The 19,225-nt window shown below is 50.6% G+C and overlaps 1 protein-coding gene across 1 annotated transcript; it reads right to left on the bottom strand.

The window, feature by feature from the left end:
* Window positions 1-2,575: 2,575 nt before the first annotated feature.
* On the bottom strand, window positions 2,576-12,408 carry LOC104615543 (ras-related C3 botulinum toxin substrate 2). The gene is made up of 7 exons (XM_010297343.1): window positions 12,206-12,408; window positions 9,178-9,249; window positions 7,365-7,482; window positions 5,840-5,902; window positions 4,985-5,144; window positions 3,584-3,718; window positions 2,576-2,838 (listed from the first exon to the last, which is right to left on the bottom strand). The coding sequence occupies exons 1-6, from the start codon at window positions 12,238-12,240 to the stop codon at window positions 3,588-3,590; spliced, it is 579 nt and encodes a 192-aa protein (XP_010295645.1). The 5' UTR covers window positions 12,241-12,408; the 3' UTR covers window positions 2,576-2,838; window positions 3,584-3,587.
* Between the last annotated feature and the right edge of the window lie 6,817 nt (window positions 12,409-19,225).

The following is a 19,225-nucleotide window of genomic DNA, read 5'->3' as shown; positions in this document are numbered from 1 at the left end:
CAGTGCAGAGCGCCCTGTGAACGCCCGCGGGCACACGGGAGAGGGGCTCCTTCTTCCGAGGATCTTGCGGGCAGGACCGGCGCTGCGCAGAGCTGCAGGGACGCGGCAAAGCCTGCTGGCTGGCGAGATGCTCAGAAACTGGGGTGGATGCTGAGCACACAGACCCTTCTCCCTTCTGTTCTGCCCTACCAGCGCCTCCAGATGGATGGAGCTGAGGGCAGATGGGCAAACAGGGGGGCCTGTCTGTCTCAGCTGCCTCCCTCCCCGAACTCCATGCACAATCTCATGTCTTTTGCACCTTCTTTGGGAAAAGGCTCCAGTTCAACAGCCCCAAACTCTCCTACCAAATTTCGTCTCTGCTGCAAGGAGTGGACCCAGAAGGTATGCGACAGGGCAAGAAATTAAACTCCTTTTTGTGAGCGGTTCTTCCAGGAAGGAAATCAGGATTTCCCCATCCCATTCACTGCATTAACTGCTTCCCTCTAGTCCTAACCCCCTTCCCTGCCGGGCAGCAACAGCAGTGACTTCTTGTGCTGTGCAGTCACCCAGCACTTGACATTTGGCACTGCTCTTACACGCCTTTAAGCTCCTAGGGCCAATGCCAGCCTTAATAGAAGCAGGGAGTGCCTCTGCCAGCACAACCTAGCCAGGGTCTAAAACCTGGCCTTCCAAACCTGCCTGAGCAATTTTTGTCCAGCCAGTACTACTCAAAGGTGAACAAGTGAAGGCAGTACAAGGCTTCAAAGCTGTCAGGACACCTTAGCCTAGATCTTATCGACAATGCTCTCTTGGAGACACACAGGAGAGATGAGGCCTCGCCGGGGAAGGAGTGGCATGGGCAGCACCCAGTGGCTATCTTTGTCATGGCCGGGCAGGTATCTGCAAGCACCATGCATGTTCCCCCCGAGCTCATGTCTTAGAAAAAAGAGACAGAGCCATGCAACAGCAGAGCTCTACCCAGGCCTACGCCTTGCAGGACTTGTCAGCATAAGCACAGTCACAGGGTCACAACTTCCAGGTCTCCAGCTTGCTTCCTCAATGCTCGGGGTCCTGCTCCATTCTCTGCCTCAGCTCCATCGGGGTTGTGCAAACTGCTTGAGTTGGGTTGGAAGGAGAGCTCAGTCTGTGCACCTACCTCCACAGAGAGTCAGATACATCAGTTCTGTTTCATGCACATGGTGAGCCTCTCCTCTCCATGTTGCTGTATGTGATAGGGGACAGGGCAGACTGAGAAGGTAAAAGCCAAGGCTTGAAAACTGGAGAGGAAGTAATAACCCAGTGGGAATTCATTGGTTTGTGTAACGGTTAGGATATTTAAGGGAGGCTAGATCGCAGTTTCAAGGGTTTTGTGTCCCTTGTCACAGGTATATGCCCACACTAGAGACTTAATTTCTGCTCTTCTGGACTTATGTTGACACAATTTACAGTACTTTTGGATGAAGCTTGGCCAATTCATCCGGCAGCAGTGCAGACATTTGTGGAACTCGCTGCCACAGGATGTCCTCCAGGGTTGCTCTGGACATTAATCAGTGGATAATGTGTCACATCACCAAATTAACTGCCTTACTCAGATCCGACCATGAATTGAATTTGCAGAAGTTTCCCTGGCAGCAGGCTACCTCAGGGGCTTCACTGTGGCAGGTTGTTGCTGACACTACCCATACACCTCCTCGGTGCGGGAAGGAGCCTCTGAAACTCAGAAGTGGTGCTGCATCGAGGAACGGTAAGCTGGCTCAACTCCACGGTTTCTCTATGCCCTCCTAGGACTGCAGGATTTTGCAGTGCCAATCACTGCACCCTGAGCCCTCCTCCCTCCCACAAGCAGTGGCTGTAGCAGCCATCCTGTAACGCTTCTTACTCTCAAGTCCCTGCAATGCATCGGGAAGGCAGGTGCTCACAGCTGCCAGATCCATAGTACCGCTGGGACCACTCTCTTCAGCTTAATTTTAGTGACTTGGAGGCAATTTGTCTGGACTGGTGACTCATTCCTTGCTCTTTTTCCCCCCCCCCCCGCCCCCCCTTCCTGTTCTCGCTCTGCCTGTGCCTGGCATCCTGAGTGAGTGCTGGTGCCGATATGACTGTGTGTGACGTGAGCTTAGGAGCATTAATGCAGAAATGTTTTGGTGAAAGGGTGTCCCCAGCAACCTGCAGGGGCAGTCCCCACGGAGGGGAGTCTGGGCCTGGGTGTCCCCTCCCCAAGCCTGCATCTCATCCTCTGTAAGTCTCAGAGAGGAGACAACTTCTCCTTTGAACACATGGAGGCTGAGAAGAGGAAGAGTAAAAGCTGAGGTGTAACCACCCCGCTGCCTTTGTCTGACACACAATATTGGCACTTTTCTGAGAAATGCAGTGGGCTCAGCTGAGAACTTAGCAACTCGGCACATGAATCAGGCCTTGTCTCTTCATCCTATGGGAAGAAGGATAGGTCTATGGATGGGTGTCCCTGGTACCAAGCTCAGCATGGTGCTGCCGGGGTTGTCACTGCCGAAGGAGGGGCACAGTTGGCAGGTGCTGTCCCATTCCTCACTGCTTCAGGGCTGTGTCCCCCCGAGGTGCAACACACCACAGACATGGCAAGAATGTACAGTCTGTTTATTGGGTCTTATTCACTACGTTGTAACTTCAGGGGTTGTTGAGGAACGGAAGGGGTAGCAGGCATGGGACGAGTGTGGGGAAATTGTGCAAATGGACAAACCAGTGCTACAGACCCACAACGGTCTTTCAAGCCAGCGGAAGTAAAAAGCGCAGTGACCGCCACAAGGTACTGAGCTCTGGGATGCTGGAGCCATTGCTCTCCTGCGTGCTGGGCAGAGCCTGGCATCAGGACGGGGCTGGGATCTGTAGCCAAAAACATGACAGACCTCATGAAACCGTCTCAGCTATTTTCCTGCTCTCCCTCCCTCTGCCCTGGGGGTGGTGGGAGAACGAAGGGGCAGGGTGCCAGCTAGAAAGCTCTCGCTCTTCTCGCTCCTCAGGCTCTGTCTTGTCCTGAAGCCTCTCTCTTCCCTCTGCTGCCTTGAGTTGAAGGGAAAGGGCAGGTGGGGACAGCATGAGGAGTAAAGGAGTCCCGGGTGAGAAGCTGCTGCCTGCCAATGAACAGCAACACAGAAACCCCCCTGAGGTGAGCAGGGCCTGGTCAGGGGAAGGGCTGTTGGGCAACTGCCATGAATAAGGAACAGCTTTTTTTTTTTTTTCTTCCCTATAACGAAAGGCTGTGGCTTCACGGGTCTCACAGCAGGTCATCTGCCGGGCAGCCTGGATGCAGCTCCTTCTGTGGCAGAAGGTGACAGACAGTTCTGCTCTGTGAGGGCCGAGGTGGAAAATTCTGGGCTCCCCCGCACCAGGAGATGGGGGCAAAGCTGCCCATGAGCAGGCAGCAAGGAGGGGGAAGTGGTTCGGGGGGCTGTGTGCTCCGTCATGCCATGTCCTGTTCTTCCCCCAGGCAGGACTGCTGTCTCCCTCTCTCTCGCTAAGGGTGACCCATCCCACCAGGTACAGCAGGTCGTAGGAACCCAGCGGCCCTGACTTTTCAGGAGCAGGAAGGGGCCACTGGTGACACTCCTGGGGATCCTCTCGGACTTACTCGCTTAGAGGAGGCTGCATACTCGTTTCTTTGTCCGTGTGGGCTGCGGACAGAGGACTGCTCGGATGGCCTCGTCAAACACCGTCTTGAGGCCACGCTGCGTCAAAGCCGAGCATTCGAGGTACTTCACAGAGTCTGTCGGGAGGAAAGCAGGTGCTGTAATGCAGAGGGAGGAGCTGGGGTAGGCAGTGGGGGCACCCAGGAGTCTGCTGCGAAGGGCCCTCAGGAGAGAAACGCGCAGGAGGAATACCACAGATTGCGTCAAGCAGGAAGAGGTGCATGTGCCTGTATCACCGGTGTGTTTCTGGCTCCCATCACCTCACAGCCACAACACCCTCCTCCCTCAGTGCCCATTTTACGGTGTCCTCAGGCACATACACATCACCTAAAGACTCCCTGACTCTTGTCTTGAGATGAGGTCTCAGGTCTCCTCAGGCTTTGAGTGTCAAGCACCTCTGGTGGCATCTCAAATCACGTGGCACCTCCCTTTTAGGTGTCTGTACCCCCAAATTCTCAGAGACCTTGTGCTGAAGAGCAAGGCACCTGGATCTTGCCTGAATTGAATAAACACAGCTCAGGTGATCAAAGCCATTAAGCATTGTCAGGACACACTTCACTCACTCAGGCAGTCTTGACTTCAAGGCAAATCTTGCCAGCTGTGCAAGACCAGGGTTTGCCTATTCTCCACCTTGGTAGCCAGAGCAGAGCCATCATGTGAGGCTGGCTATGTTATCCTGGTTGGATACCCTCTCCTCTGAATCCCTGGTTGAAAACTTCTCCTTCAAGCTGTGTTTCCTACCCTCTCTGCTGCCTCTGCATGCTGCATCTGAGAAAAGAGATTACCTGGAACAGGCATTTGTGCTTGTAACGAAATACAGGAGGGAGCTGATGCCCCTGAGATGAATGGTGGGGTGACACACACATACCCAGGGCTGCATGTATAAGCCCCTGTAGTCAGAGGCAGGGACAGGAAGCTGCAGTTGCAACTCTTCCTGAGAGATGTTAGAAAACTCAGTCTTCTGCCTCTTTCCGGATGTGGAGGAGAGGCCTCTGCCCACAGAGCAGCTGCGGCTTTCACAGAAAAATATTGACCCAGATAGAAATAGCAGAGTAAAAGGGGAGGGGAATGTGCAAATGTGTATTTGTGAGTGTGTGTAGGATAGTGTCCAGAGAGAGGCAGAAAACAGAGGCTTGAGGAGCTGAGGCTTCCTCAAGGAGCAGATCTCTTTCCCGAGCCTCCTGAAGCACATTTTGTCCCATGAATCTTGAAGTGTCTCTCTGGGTCCCTCAGAGATAGATACCACTGTGAGATGCCTCTAAGGAAGCCTCATTAGGTTGAGGGAAAGGCCTTATCTTATGCCTCTTTCCTTTCACTAGGTCCAAGATGTCCCAAGCACATACCGATTTCCTTGGCCAGAGCAAGGCCCTGAGGATATGTAATGGGGGATAGCTTCTTCTCCTTCAGCTTCTCAATGGTGTCCTTGTCATCACGAAGATCCAGCTTTGTGCCCACAAGGATGATGGGCGTGCTAGGGCAGTGGTGCCGCACCTCAGGGAACCACTAGCAAGGGAGCAAAATGGCAAAGAGGTGAGCATATGGGCATGCACAAGGGAAACAAAGAGGCACCCCTGAAAAAATGTCAGCAGGAGAGTGAACAACCTGTCTTTCCTCACAACCCTTCCATTCAGTGTTGGGCACTATAGCCTGGCCCTGACCAGCCCCTCTTGCTGGGTTCATAGGCAAAACCCTTGAGCTCAAATTCTGTTAAGCAAAAGCACAAGCTGCTCTCCACCGTTCATGGCTCCCTGAAACCCAGGTAGGAACCTGAAAGTGGTAGGAAGGAAATACTATGTTGTTCTCCTCTCCATCTATCTCTTCCTTCTTTCCTCACTTCCCATCCAAAGGCTGTGGGTACCTCCTTCTCATACCCTATGCACTGGTCCAGCGTGTCTGTGCTGTGTCAGTCTTGGCTGAAAGGATGCCATCAGAACATAAGCCTGTGGTCTTACAGTTCAATAGCACAGCAAGATGAATACTAGCCCTTTAATTGGGTTGGCCGCCACTTTTGATATGACCCAGAAAAGATATTTGAAGGAGGCTGATATTTTAGTTCCTTCTGACTGACACAAAGAAGATATTACCTCTCTGAATATTGATGTCTAATTAGCAGTCTCCATTCACAGTCACTATCTTTACAAGACCACCACCAATCTCACCCTCCTCAACCCCGATGGACTGGGATACTTCTGTCTCACCTTAGCACGGACGTTTTCATAAGATGCCGGGCTGACAAGGGAGAAGCAGATCAGGAAGACATCCTGTAGGCATACAACCATGGTGCAGAGTTAGGATGAGAGCATGGGATTGCATGACAGGAGGCAGAGAGGGGAGAGAAGGGCTTGGTGGGCAGCATCCTCCCCCTGCAGCAGAGGGTCATGCTAGGGAAAACTGTCTCTCTCAGTGTAACACAGTCCTGACTGCTGCTAATTGCCTCTAGAGGAGAGAAGGATATTTGCTTCCCTGACTCATGGTAACCATAGCCACCATTATCAGAAGAACCAAACGTTTAACTCTGAGGACGGGGTTTTTGCGGTAGGCACGCACACCCTCATGGGAAACAGCCTGACAGTGTCCTGCTTATTTCTCACAGAACACCAGAGAGCTTTCAGGCCAGAATAATTTTGCCTGCTGTTGAGCCAGAGCTAGGCTCAGCCCAAAAACTGCACACGCAGGATGCAGATGCAGCAGAGTCTTTGTTATCCACGTAAGCGATTCTCCTGGGCATGGCAGAATTTAGACTTCCATTAAAAAGAAAACAAAACAAAGCCAAACAAAACCATCTCTTCAGGGTTATATTTATTTCATCCAACTTCACCTAGCTAAAACAAGGGTGTCAGGCCCAACCTATCCATTTCCATACTTCTACAACTTGGAGTACATCCAAGTACCTTGTAGAAAATTTCACCTACCTTTCTTTGGGATATATCTCAGGGTGGGCACAAGCATGTTATTGAGAAATGTGCCTGCTTGAACAGACTGCAGAAGGAGCCTAGACAAGTAGCTTACACCACATGTCTGACTTCCAGGTGCCTGAACCTAGCTGAAACAAGTAGTGCCCTCAATTCCTAGCCCTTTTGGTTGCAATGGCAACCTTCAGACCAACACCTGAAGCAGCAGGGTCTTTCTGAGCTTGCCAAGAGGCTGCTTGGAACAACGTTCTCCATGGAGGCTGATCTTGAAACTCTGTCAACACGGTGAAAAACTGGTGAATGCAGTGTCTGAGGAGAGGCATCCATTGCTCTGTTAGAGGCTTGGGCTTAGTTTGAAGCATCAGCAGATCAAACACACATCAGATCTTTTTTAAAAGGCAGAAGCCACAATAGCAGGGTTCACAGAAATGAGAGAAGCTCCTGCCTCAGCTCCTAATTTCCCCGAGGCTCTTTTAGCTTTGAAAGGGGAGTTTTTTTTACTAGGGCTGTGTAAGGCATGGGTCCCACACTGAAATCAGTGTCAGCTGGACTCACAGTATCTTTGAAGATCTGTTTTCTTGCAAAGTTGTCCCAGTAACAAAGTTTAGATAAAGGTCCAAAATACCCTTAAATGTCTTTTACCTTTAGGATTTCAAGGCACTTGTATATCAACAGAGGTATTCCCAGAAAGGGCAGAGAGAGATGAGAACAATCTTGTCACTGTGTTGCAGGAAATGTTGATTTTTGCAGTGGGGCAGGGAGACATACCTGAGGGAGGAACAAGGGAGGAGGGGCATGGAGCATGACCCACCGTCTGCGGGTAAGAGAGAGGCCTCAGCCTGTCATAATCCTCTTGTCCAGCAGTATCCCATAGTCCCAGATTTACAGGCTTGCTGTCAACCATCACATTGGCGGAATAGTTATCAAACCTGAAATGCAGAGACATAGGCCATGGCTCACACAGGAGAAGAGAAGAGCCTACACCTCCGGTAGTGTAGGTGGAGTTCACTGGAGAGCACCCCAGAGCAAAGGGTAGTGACTCCTCAGCTCACATGAATGATTCTGGTTTTCTGGGAACCTCTACCTTACATACTTCCCACTCAGCATCAACCTGCTCCCCATCACCCAGCTGTCCTGGACAGGTGCTTGGCTGCAGCTCCACCTTTCCTACATTGCGTGCAGATCCATAAACCCTTCCGTTTTCCATTAATTTCCCCAGTATCTTTCCCACAATTGTGTCTGCTCTAGCCAAGCCCCGTCTTTCTTTTATGCTCTAAAATTCAGCTTTCTTCTCAAAAATGAAGAAGCCCATGTCTGTGTAGCTCCCCCAGAGCCCTGCACTCCTCAGCACCCCGGCTGGAACTGAGGCCAATATGCCAAGGTGTGTCCCCTTACTCGTTGACAACCTATCATGAAATACTTGAGAACAGCTGTCAGGATTGCATGCTTGGGAACAAAGACTTAATGGGAAAAAAGGCTATTAAATTAATAGAGGTGTTCCTCCCCTCATCCTAGAAAATTTTATTTCCTCTTCCTTTTGGTATATTTTTTTTCAGGCTGAGGTGAGGGAAACCAGTGATAGGAACGAACCAACACAAAGACCTTATGAATGTACTCATGGCACATGCCACCCTTGTAAGATAAGCCATGCAGTCCAGGAGCACAAAATGGCCTCCCTTTCTCATGTCCCGACACAAGCCTCAGACAGAGGGAGAAATGGTGTGTGACACGCAAAACGCATGGCCACTTCATGGCTCTGTGCTAGGAAGGGATGGTGCCCTTCCACAAACCAGCTTCTGAGAAAAGATGAGTTCTTGCTCCCACAGCCATTTTTTGCAATGTGTGTTGCAAACTGTTCTGGAGATAAAAGGGAGGCTCTGAGGTTTTCCTTTACCCAAGGAATCTGAACCTGAGCTGTCAGTCTGACACACTGTGCCTAGCTCCTTTTCCCATCTCAGGGAGCATGTAGTCATATTCCACACCTCAGGGGTGTGGTATGAGTACGTGTGGTGTGCATCCCCAGGCATATCACCATGCACCATGGGGAGACAAATGTATCTGACCACTCAAACTAAAGCAACTCTAAGCTTGCTCCTTATTCCAACAGTCTGCAGGTCTGTCCCAGCCTCATGCATACATCTTCTGGATTGCATAGTGCTTCTGCTGCAGCACTGAGCTGAATCCTGCACTCTTACCATCAGGGTTATCAGTGCCTGCTCCAATGACAGTGGGTGCCTTGGACAAGGAAATAAGTGGGAAGCCCTGTCCAGCTAACGGCCTTCTTTTGAGTCTGGCTTAATCTTTGTAGCCTGGTGCCTGGTTGTTTTGCCTAGCAGGACCCAATCTACTATTTGTAAACTTAGCAGGCAGATAGACCCTTGGGTTGGTTTGTGTCTCCCAAATACCCCATTTATACCAGGGTTTTATAAGGCCACTCGTGCTTCTGGTGAAAGGTGACAGATCCGAAGTGTAGAGGCATCTTCTCTGGTTTGGCAGCCCTTCCTCTGCTGGCATGGAGATTGTGACCCTGCCTCCAGAGTGCAGAACAGGGGGTTTCTGCACCCCTTCGCATCCTGCTTTCCATGCCTCCCACCCACCCCAGGACCTGTTTATGTGTTACTCACACAGTAGGGATGTATTCTCCTGGGAAGGCATTGGTGGTGTAGCTGATAAGGAGACAGGTTTTCCCCACAGCTCTGGAAGGGAAAGAAAAAAATATCAGGAGGTCACAGTAGTGCAAGCAGTCTTGCTACGGTGAGATGGGGATGGGGAAATCCTTCCATGCCTCTAAGCCAGCCCTGTCAGGAGAACCGTGGAAGCAGAAACACACTTGCAGGACTGGAGAGCACATAACCATGGGTTAGGCAAACAGCAGGAAGAAAGACAGGATGTCACCCAGAAATATTTGTTGCCTTTGAGCATGAAGGCTTGTTTTTACAGTCTGGTACAGAGATCACTCAGCTAAAACGCATCCCCTCTGAGATGGAGGTGAGAGCCCATTTCCCAGTGTGTGCACAGTGCTGTGCGCTCACAGCCAGGGCAGGTGTATTGATTCGGTGCAGGAGTGCCAGGACGAAGCTGCCGAGTTGGCCACAGCCCCTGAACTCCTGCAAGTCCTTCCAGTCTCGCCTGTCTGTGGTAAGCTGCAGCATCACCCATAGAGCGAGCCGTAAGCAGCCAGCAAGGCACCTCTCCCTGTGGCTGACCGAGGCTGCTGGTGGTGTTTCTGAGCTAGAAGCCGGTGCTTGCCCCCTCCTCAGCCTCCCCCACACCCATGCTGCAGCAGGGAGCAGCATGAGCAAGCCAGGGCAGTGGCACAGCCCAGGCTGGGTGAGAGCATCCGTGTGAGGGAGATGGGAAGTGGGCAGTCAGGGTACCAAGGGGAGGAGAAGGTGCCGTGGGCAAGGTGAAGCCTGTGGTGAGGGAAAGAAGAAGACGACAGAAACTGGGAGAAGATAAAGCAGCCAGGACAGGTGTGGAAAGGAGAACCATTCTCCTGCTGGCCTGCTGTTTCTTAGGTCTGTGTGGCCTGGGAAAGTCTGGCCATGCTTCAGTTGCAGCATGTGTGAAATGGAGGTGGTGAGAGCAACCGGCCTCCGTCAGCCCATGAGCACAGCCGCAGGATGAGGGAGACACCTTTCCTGGGGGGAAGGTTGGATTCCCGCTGCTGGGGACCATCTCAGCTGCACCTGCAAAGTCTGCTGCTGCAGAGCTGCAGCCCTGCCTTTTTGTGTGCCCTTGACAGGCACAGCTGGCATCTTCACCCTGGTCCTGAGGCACCAGCCTCGGTCACTGCACTGTGAGGCAGCTGAGGAGGAAACTGAGCCTTCGGCATGCTCTGACACTTGTTTCTTCCTTCTGCCACCTCCCTTTTTTAGATCCTCCTCTCTGAGTCCCTTCTCTTTCCCCAGCTCCCTTGCTTCCCTCTTATCATTGAGATATTGAAGGAGGTCTGTGGAGACTTCCTGAAGCTCTACAGGGAATGGCTCTGATCTGCAGGGCTGGGGGGGGTCAGTCATGGCAAGGTTCTTAATTAGAGTGGTTGGACGGAGAGAAGCGCCAAGGGTCAGTGAAGGGGTGAAGGTTACAGCAAAAATGAGAGACAAGGTGAGATTAGTGTCACGTGCAGGATCCTGGGACGGAACTCAGGGAGTGTTAAGAGGTTGGTGATGTGTGATGGAGAGGGCTATGGGGCCAAAACAGCTATGGGGTGACACAAAGAGCTTAGCAGAGCGACAGCAGAGGGTCCTGTGGTCAGTAAGGTTGAGCTGAGGGCGGGTGACATGGCTGATATGGCTGGGAGGGATGTGAAGGGGGGTGAACCAAGAGCTCAGAGCAATGGGGGGATGACTGGACTACTGTTGTGTTGCAAGATGGTGAGAGGGGAGGTGCAGTGTACAGAGAAGTAAAATAATGGGACAGAAGACATTAAAAAGGAGTTGTGATCAGAGGGGTTTAGAGCAGGATGTGTTGTTGGGTTAGCCATGATATGAGGGGAATGCTGCCTTGAGAGATGGCTACAGGGTCAGTGCAATGTGTGAGGGGGAAACTGGGGGGTTAACAGGGCATCAGATAAATGCTCATTGGAGTTGTTCATCCAGCTCTAGCTTGCACCCTTTAGGGGACTTTTCTTAGAGGTAACTCTGTCTGGGGCTCTGCCCTTCTTTGTCCATTCTCCCCTACCCCTTGTCCCAGCCCCTGAGAATATGGAGTATGTCTAACATGTACTGTTATGTTTGCAGATGTATTCTTCCCCGGGCGAGTTTTGAAGGAGGAAGTGACTGTGGTGAGCAGGGCTGCTGCAAATGTCTCTTCATCTGCTACCTGATAGCTGCCCCAGATAACAGTCTGGCCAGCTCCTAGCTGGGAAATGAATTAACCTACTCCATGCCAAATGCAGACTCTCCTCGCCTCCCTTCCCTGCATCTACTCATCCCACAGGGCAAGAAGAGGCCCTGGCCACCCCACCCCTCCCCCCCCCGACAGTACTGGCTGCTTCAGTTATTGATGGGTTGGATCGGGCCATTTCCAGGGATCATGGGACATGGGCAGTGATGCCATCATGCTGTGAAGGCAAGATTGTGTTACCTCCCACTCCCAAAGCAGCATATACTCGTGCCTGTCGCAGTGGAAAGAGCTCCTCCTCCTTGTGCCCACAGAAACCCCTTGCCAAACAGTCTCCCCCACACCCTGATACAGGGCTAGTGTGCTGAGAAAAGCTGAACGCAGAGGTACTGGCGGACATCTCATCAGGGCCATAGTGCCATGCTCTCTCTCAGTCAGCCCCAGTGAGCAGATGGCTTTCAAGGAGCCATTCACCTGCAGGAGAGTGCTTGCACCTCTTGGGTTTTAAATCTGACTCCGGCCTACAGGTTGAATTTGGCAGCAACACCACCACCTCCTGTGCGTGGGACAGACTTGCTCCACTTTCCACATCCTGCTTGCAGATGCCCTTCAAAATGCCCTCTTCCACACCCTCCCCAGAGGAAAGTCCCTTGCCCTGGGGAGGGAAGAGCGAGCAAGAGAGAGAATACAGTCTGCAGGAGGTCAGAAGCAAAGTTGAGGAAGTTTCACCAAGCAGCCGCCTTCTTTCTTGCCCCTTGTCACCGCCCCTCCCTCCCCACATCCACAGCAAACCGGTGGGGTACCTACCCGTCTCCCACCACGACACACTTGATGGCTTGCATGTCCGGTCCTGTGGTGGAGGACAGCGCCTGGGGCAAAGGAAAGTCAGGCCAAGGCAAACAGCGGGGAGGACAGGCAAATTTGGGTATCAGCCCTTGTGCTGCAGTGAATGCAGGTTGCAGGGAGGGAGGAAGTAGAAGAGGGAACTTTACTCGACGATCACCCTCCGGTCCCTCCTCCCCTCCCACCACAGCAGCAGCTCTGCGGCCGGGGCCGTTAGCTGAAGGCGGGGCGTGCATGACTTCATGGTTGGGACCATGACTGCTGTAATTTTTTTTTTTTCTTCCCGCATGTCTCACCCACTCCCTTCCCACCCCATTTTGGGGTCACCAAAATGCTTTCACCGGGGAGCTGAAAAAGGGTTAGAAGCGGGGTGAGAAAGGGAAGGGGTGGATTTCCTCCTCCCTCCCTCATCCGAACTTAGGAGGAGGTATAAGCAGGGAAGGAAATCTGAAGTGGGAGTAGTGGGGTGACGTGGGGCAACAAAGGTTTTTCAGGTCTTCCCAGTGCCCTGAGTGTCATTGGCAAAATATCACAAGGAACAATGTTTTCTGTGAAGGCTGAACAAGGATGTTAAGCAGCCTCTAGGAAGCAGCAGCCACCCCATGGCTGCAATATCCCTCTTCTCCTGCGGTGATAAGGTCCTGTCGCACTTCCCCACCTGCCCAGATTACTAGTACAAAGAAGTATTGTGTGAACCTGTGTGTTCACCATGAAGTGGAGAAAATGCATCAATGAATGTAATGAACTGTTTTCTCTCCCCTGCCAGTACTGAGAGCCAAGACTGGTGGATGAGAGGAGCCCCTGCAAACCAGCTTCTCCCTATCCACCCTCTCCTCTACTTCTGTGCAAAAGCAGCCAGTGGGAGCTGCTGCCAGACCTCTTCCATCTTGTCATAGAATCAGAGAATCAGAGAATGGTTTGGGTTGGAAGGGGCCTTTAAAGGTCATCTAGTCCAAACCCCCAGCAGTGAGCAGGGACATCTTCAACCAGAGCAGGTTGCTCAGAGCCCCGTCCAACCTGACCTGGAATGTTGCCAGGGATGGGGCATCTACCACCTCTCTGGCCAACCTGTGCCAGTCTTTCACCACCCTCATTGGGAAAAATTTCTTCCTCATATCTAGTCTAAATCTGCCCTCTTTTAGTTTAAAACTGTTACCCCTGGTCCTATTGCAACAGGCCCTGCTAAAAAACCTGTCCCCATCTTTCTTACAAGCCCCCTTCAAGTATTGGAAGACTGTAACAAGGTCCCCCCAGAGCCTTCTCTTCTCCAGGCTGAACAACCCCAACTCTCTCAGTCTGTCCTCATTGTCCTCATAAGATAAAAGAATTTTAGAGCTAAGCAGCAAGGAGAAGAAGGAAGCAATCACCCTAATAAAGAAGAAACAAGGAGCAGAAAGATTCCAGGATGCTCTACTCCTTCCTTTCCCTTCTCAAAATGAGAGTCTGCCTTCTCTTCCTTCCTTCTCCCCCCATGCAACACTAAGCCTGGAAAAGTGCATATATGTGCACATCTGTGTGCTCCAGCCTGAGCTGATGAGTGGATAGACAGGACATGCATTTTATAGAAGAAGGGATGTTGTGACACAGAATTAATTAGCATTTCCAGGCTTTGTCAAGAGGCCAGTTAGATCAAGAGATGTTCCTGAAGAAAGGAACTCTGAGGGACAGTGTTTCTCCAAAGGCTGGTGATCTTTGTGCTCTGCAGCCACAAGAGGCTGTTGGAACTGACCTGCTTGGGAAGAGAGCTCTCCCTTCTGTCACTCAGCGCTGGCCGCAACCCAGAAACCTTCAACTGTGGAACATTTCCAAGTCTTGCGGCCGTTTCAGAAGCACAGAGTGACCAGCTGTACTAGGTGTTCCCTCTGTGGGTGGTAGGGAAGGGGGAGGAAGGAAACCCACTAGCTCCTCTGCAAGTGAGAGCAGGAACCGGCCATAGGAATACAGGTCAGAGAAGGACAGAAGGGAGAGTGACAAAGGCTGTTGGAGGGAAAGCAGCAGCAGGAGCTGGGAAGGGAACACAGGCACAGAATATAGTGGGCCAGAAGATAGGGACTCTGTCAGAAGAGAAGGCAGATATATCTGGCTCTAGAGAATGCTACTGGTGGATGAAGAAAAACCATTACAGTTCCCTGGGCAATTGGCCCCATTGAGAGCTCTCTGTGGAAGACACCTGGGTGACAAGTGAGGGCCCAGGGAGCTGAAGCTGGTGGAGTCCCTAGGGATTCAAGGAGCTCTAGGTTGGGCAGGCAGCCTGGGACAGGCAAGCAGGAAACTAACCCCTTTCTGGGCATTGTTAAAACTGCATTTGGAATCAGTTTCTCCAAAGGAACATTTATGTTTTCACCAGATCTTTCCTCTGATGGTTTCCAATAACCCTTATGTGCCTGGGGAGAAGCAGGGTGGGAAGAACAGAGAGTGAACACCCGGGGTGGGAAGGATAGGGACTGAGGGGAAAAGAGCTGGAGAGAGCTGGAGAATACATTGAGTCTTACTTGGGACAGAGTAACAGTCATGTGAGGATACTGGGGTTAGGGATGGGATTCAGGCTAAGTGAGACTGGATGGAAAACCAGCACAGTAGGAGCTGGTGGCAGGGACAAACAAGGACTGCTGATCTGCTGAATGCCAGTGTGTACTTTTGTCCTTGTAGTCTGGCATATGGGCTTGTGGGATTGGCAGTGTGGAAGTGAGTGGGGAAGAAGACAACAAGTTAAAATCAGTCAAGGAGAAAGACTGTTGTTGAGACCCCATGTCCAGGTGAGCCCCATGTCAAAGACACTATAGTTCTGCAGGGCAAACAGTGAGCTGTGTGGAAGTCCTGGCAAGAAGGTACATCTCCAGCCCACTTCTGGGCAAATTACTTTTGGAAGAATAGGTATGTGGTGTGAGTCTATAAACATTCCTCCTCTGCCAGCACCTCTGTAAAGGGACAATAAGAATCTACATAAAGGCTTTTAGGGTGTTTCTTTCCATCATATTCAAATTGTTAAAAAGGGGATATTGCATTCAAATAACAGATATAGTAATCACTCTGAGAACAATTGGCACCTGCTGCATTAAAATCACTTGGCTGTACATACTGCAGGAAATGGAAGGAAACTGCAGGAAATCGGCTTATAACCCTTAACTGAGCACAGGCAGATCTGTTGCTGCTTTGATGTCCTCTCACACCACCAAGAGGTGCTCTTGACATGAGTTTCCTTCTGTGTGCGCAACAGGGCTGAGGGAAGACAAGGCACCCATCTGGGCTTTCTTGTTCCCTTTGCTGAGTTTGAGGACGATGCTAATGGGAAAGAATTGCTCAGTGAGACAGTTTTGCTCTGAGGGACTTCCAAGGCCCTGGGCTGGGTCACCTCCAAGTGATCCATCTCTGCTGGGTTTGCATGTCACCCATGTGAGACAGCGGGCAAGGAAGGAAATGCATGATACCCTTTTTCCCTCCACAAGGACCCAAAGCAGGAATTTGGGTGAGTCCATCTCTCTCCCTCTTTCTGTGGGGATCTGCTCCCTCAGAGAGGATAGGAAAAGGGTGAGGAGACTCTTTCAGAAATGGTGTTTGCGTTTCACAGCCCCGCACAGGAGGGCAGGAGCTGAGCAGGAGACTTGTCCTTCAGGACAGGCGGAGTAGCAGGGGGAATCCTCTCCTGGGGGGGAACACGAGGCTTATTTCTTTGCACACACAGGGCAAGGTACCACAGCAAGTATTCTCATTACCCTGGGCCAGGGTAGGATTTTTTACGTAATTGGCTGCAAATCGTCCCCACTTGCCATATTCCCCTTTTGTGTCTCCCCACTTCCCCATTCATGCAGCTTCGTACCATCTGCCTCCTGCTTTTAGTTCCTGCTTTGCTGCTTCTCTTCTCCAGAACTCCCACCCCTCCCGGTTGCCGCACCCCTCTGCCCTCACTGCTGCGGTTTCTGACCGACTGCCGCGCTCGGCTGAAAAGCCTGCCCTGAATGCAGAGCTCAGATCATAACCAAGTGGGGCAACGCACCTCGGGCCATGATGTTCTGCAGTCCCTGTCAGAGAGGTCGCGGAGCTGCTTCATACAGGGTCCGTTTCCTAACATGGCCACTCCAAGGGCTTCGCTGGCCTAATTTTACCCTGTCAAGCAAAAGCTTAGGGGAAAAAAAAAAGTTTCCAATCCAGCCTCACTGAACACAAACTAACTACATTTACAAACGTAACTCATAAGCAACTCAACTTGCAAACGGTGTTAACTGAGTCTTGGACCTGCCTTACTCGTGGGCTTTTCCAGAGACCAGCCCTACAACCAGGGGGAGGTGGTCCATTCCTGACACTGTGTCATGAAGCTCCTCTATCTTCAGAGTCTGACTGTGCTCAGCCTGTCCAGTTTGGGGCAAAATAGCAGATCCACTGCCATCCTCCTATGTGGAGCACTGAAAGAGCTTCACCTCCTCCACTTCTCTACCATATACCTGGGTAAGCAGAAGACCATGGCACAGGTCTTTGGGCATCGAGTTCTTTGTGATGGCTGATTCACACTTGCACCTCCCTCAGTTGAGAAGTTGCTCGCACACTCTGAATCATACTGTGTTTTTTATGGCTTGGTCTTAACTGGTTCGCTGTATTTCTGCAAGTACCCAGTGATTCTGATATGGGTTTCCATTCTTACAGACATTTTGTTCTCAGCCAGTGGCAGCCCCCATCTCACTGATACCACTCTGTCACTTAACGGTGCTAAATGCAGATCAGTATCTGACCGTGCATCCTTTCCTACAAGGTGCTCAGATGGTTCAACAACATTTTTCACATGCCCATTGTAGAGGGGAGGTAGCAGGGACTGGAGATTACACATGTAAATTCTAACTTGAGTGTCAACTGCTTGACTTGACTCCCCTGCCTGCTAGCACTCTTCATACATTATCAGATGTGAGATATACTATGTTTTGTAATACCAGATCTAAAACATATCTTTACTGGTAAGCTGTGGTATCTTCTAGGAAGGCTACATCAGGGAAGTGAAAAGAGCTGTTTAAAGTACTAAGGAAATCTATAGCTACTTTGTTTTACAAGACTAATATTCCCTGAACTACCAAAGTAAAATCTTCTGCTTGACTTCTACCTTTCTTTTTGTCAAAGCCATAAAGCTTCAATCTTGCTGCACTTCTGAGTCCAACAAAAAAATCCCTCTGGCTCTTCATTCAAGTTTTTCAGACTCTAAGTGACCCTCCTGTAATCTTTATAAGAGGTTGTTTTTTTTTTTTTTCCCCCTCTGGCCTTTTATAATCACCATCTTTCAACCTTTAAAATAGACTCCAGATCCTTGAATTAGTAAAAGCAGGCGAGAATAGGCTACTCCAGGTACTCTGCACTAGTAGCTTTACTTACTGCTTGCACGTTTGCATCCTGAGCTACTGCTCTGGCTGTCACAGTCTATGTTTCTCCTCACACTGGGCAAGGATTACTTTATTCCAACAGCTGTATGGAAAATCCTGTTATTGTCTTTGCTCTAGTGCTGTTTTACCTTGCATCAAAATACTGTCTGTGCAGCTCATAATCCTCGCAATATCATGTGTTACACTCTGTCCTGACATACTGCAATCCCTAAGCCCAACCTGAATGGCAGCCTAAACCTCCTGAAGGGGCCATTGAATTTGTACAGACCTGTACTTTGTCTCTCTGTGGATAGTTGTGGGAATACAGTTGACATGTTCAGCACAGAGAAATATTTGGCATTGGCTTTGTAATTTTCTTTATCCCCTTGAAAACAGTATGAAATATTTGTATTCCCTTTATATTTACACAATTATTTTAAGACAATGACAAGTAGTAGAAAAGTGCACCCACCCTGTTGCTTTGATAATTTCCCTTTGTGACCACCAGAACAACAGTATTCCATCTCTGACTGAAGTCTCTGTGTACAGTCAGGAATCAACGCAGGAGAAAAAAAGGGTTCGGGGCACAGGAGGCACAGCCTGGAGTATTGCTCTGCAGCAGTCTGCCTAATCTGCCCATGCTTGGTGAGATGAGGACTGCTGGTCCAGCCTGGATGCCCCCACTCCACGCATTCCCACCTCTTACCTGCACAGCCCCAGTCTGAGATAACCACAGCTGGGAAAGATGTGCAGTGGCAGTAGCAATTACTGGATCTAATCACAGTCCTGTATCAGAAGTGCTGATTTCCCGGGATCTCTTCTTCCTGTCCTTGTTCCCAACAGAGGCACAGGGGAACTGCTCTACCTGCTGGGTGGTGGATGTGAAGGAGAGTGATAGGAGGGGACAAAAAGGGACAAATCCAACCCAAATCTAACCCAAGACATTTCTGACCTGTCCCAGTACCCTTCACTTACCTGGATATCATGTAAGCCCCTCAACACCCTCTCCCACCCAGCCCTCTTGTTGCCTTGTTGACACCTCTTCTTGCACAGGTGAGAACTTTGTTTGCACTTCTGAGCCAGGTATGTCTGGGAGCAAGGAGTGGACATTCCCAGCTCTACTCTTTGCCTTGTTGAAACAATCTCTTACCACCTGGAAGATGTTCTTTTGTTCTTCCTCCAGCCTCCTCTGCATGAGCTATGCCCTTGATCTCATCTGGGTTGCTCCTTTCCCAGATGTTGCTGCAGTCATCATAGTGGGGTTTTTAATGTATAGGCCACAGGTTTCTCTAGAAGGAGGAAGATGCCAGAATCAGTGCCCAATATAAAAGTCCATCCCCTGAATGTGAGCAGGTTCCAGCGTAAGCTGATTTTTGCTGCATGTCAAATTTTCCTTGCTTAGTCTGTATTTGACCTAGGCTATATCTATGCTGGCCTTGTTGACAACACCAATGGGAGAACCCGTGTGCTCTGAGCCACTGGCTATGGGCTAGATCTAACCACACTGCATAGCATTTAAATCTCGTCTCCCCTAGGATCCATTTGATGTTTCTATGCCCTTGGGGCATAATTAATGTTTTTGTGTTCTTTCTTGCTTGCTTTCATGCTTGCTAGCTTTCCTCCTTTTTTCCTCTCCTTTTCCCCT

This window comes from Phaethon lepturus, unplaced genomic scaffold (genome assembly GCF_000687285.1).
Source record: "Phaethon lepturus isolate BGI_N335 unplaced genomic scaffold, ASM68728v1 scaffold30661, whole genome shotgun sequence".
NCBI classification, from domain to species: domain Eukaryota; kingdom Metazoa; phylum Chordata; class Aves; order Phaethontiformes; family Phaethontidae; genus Phaethon; species Phaethon lepturus.
Note: the sequence above shows the minus strand (reverse complement) of the source record. Positions and strands in the feature narration are given on the sequence as shown.

Bases quoted from the DNA above. Each gene is read 5' to 3' on its own strand.
- LOC104615543 (XM_010297343.1), bottom strand. From the start codon at position 12,240: ATGCAAGCCATCAAGTGTGTCGTGGTGGGAGACGG. The intron at 9,250-12,205 runs GTAGGTACCCCA...TTTCCCTTCCAG, and splicing joins TGTGTCGTGGTGGGAGACGG to AGCTGTGGGGAAAACCTGTC. The intron at 5,145-5,839 runs GTGAGACAGAAG...CTCCCTTGCTAG, and splicing joins ATGAAAACGTCCGTGCTAAG to TGGTTCCCTGAGGTGCGGCA.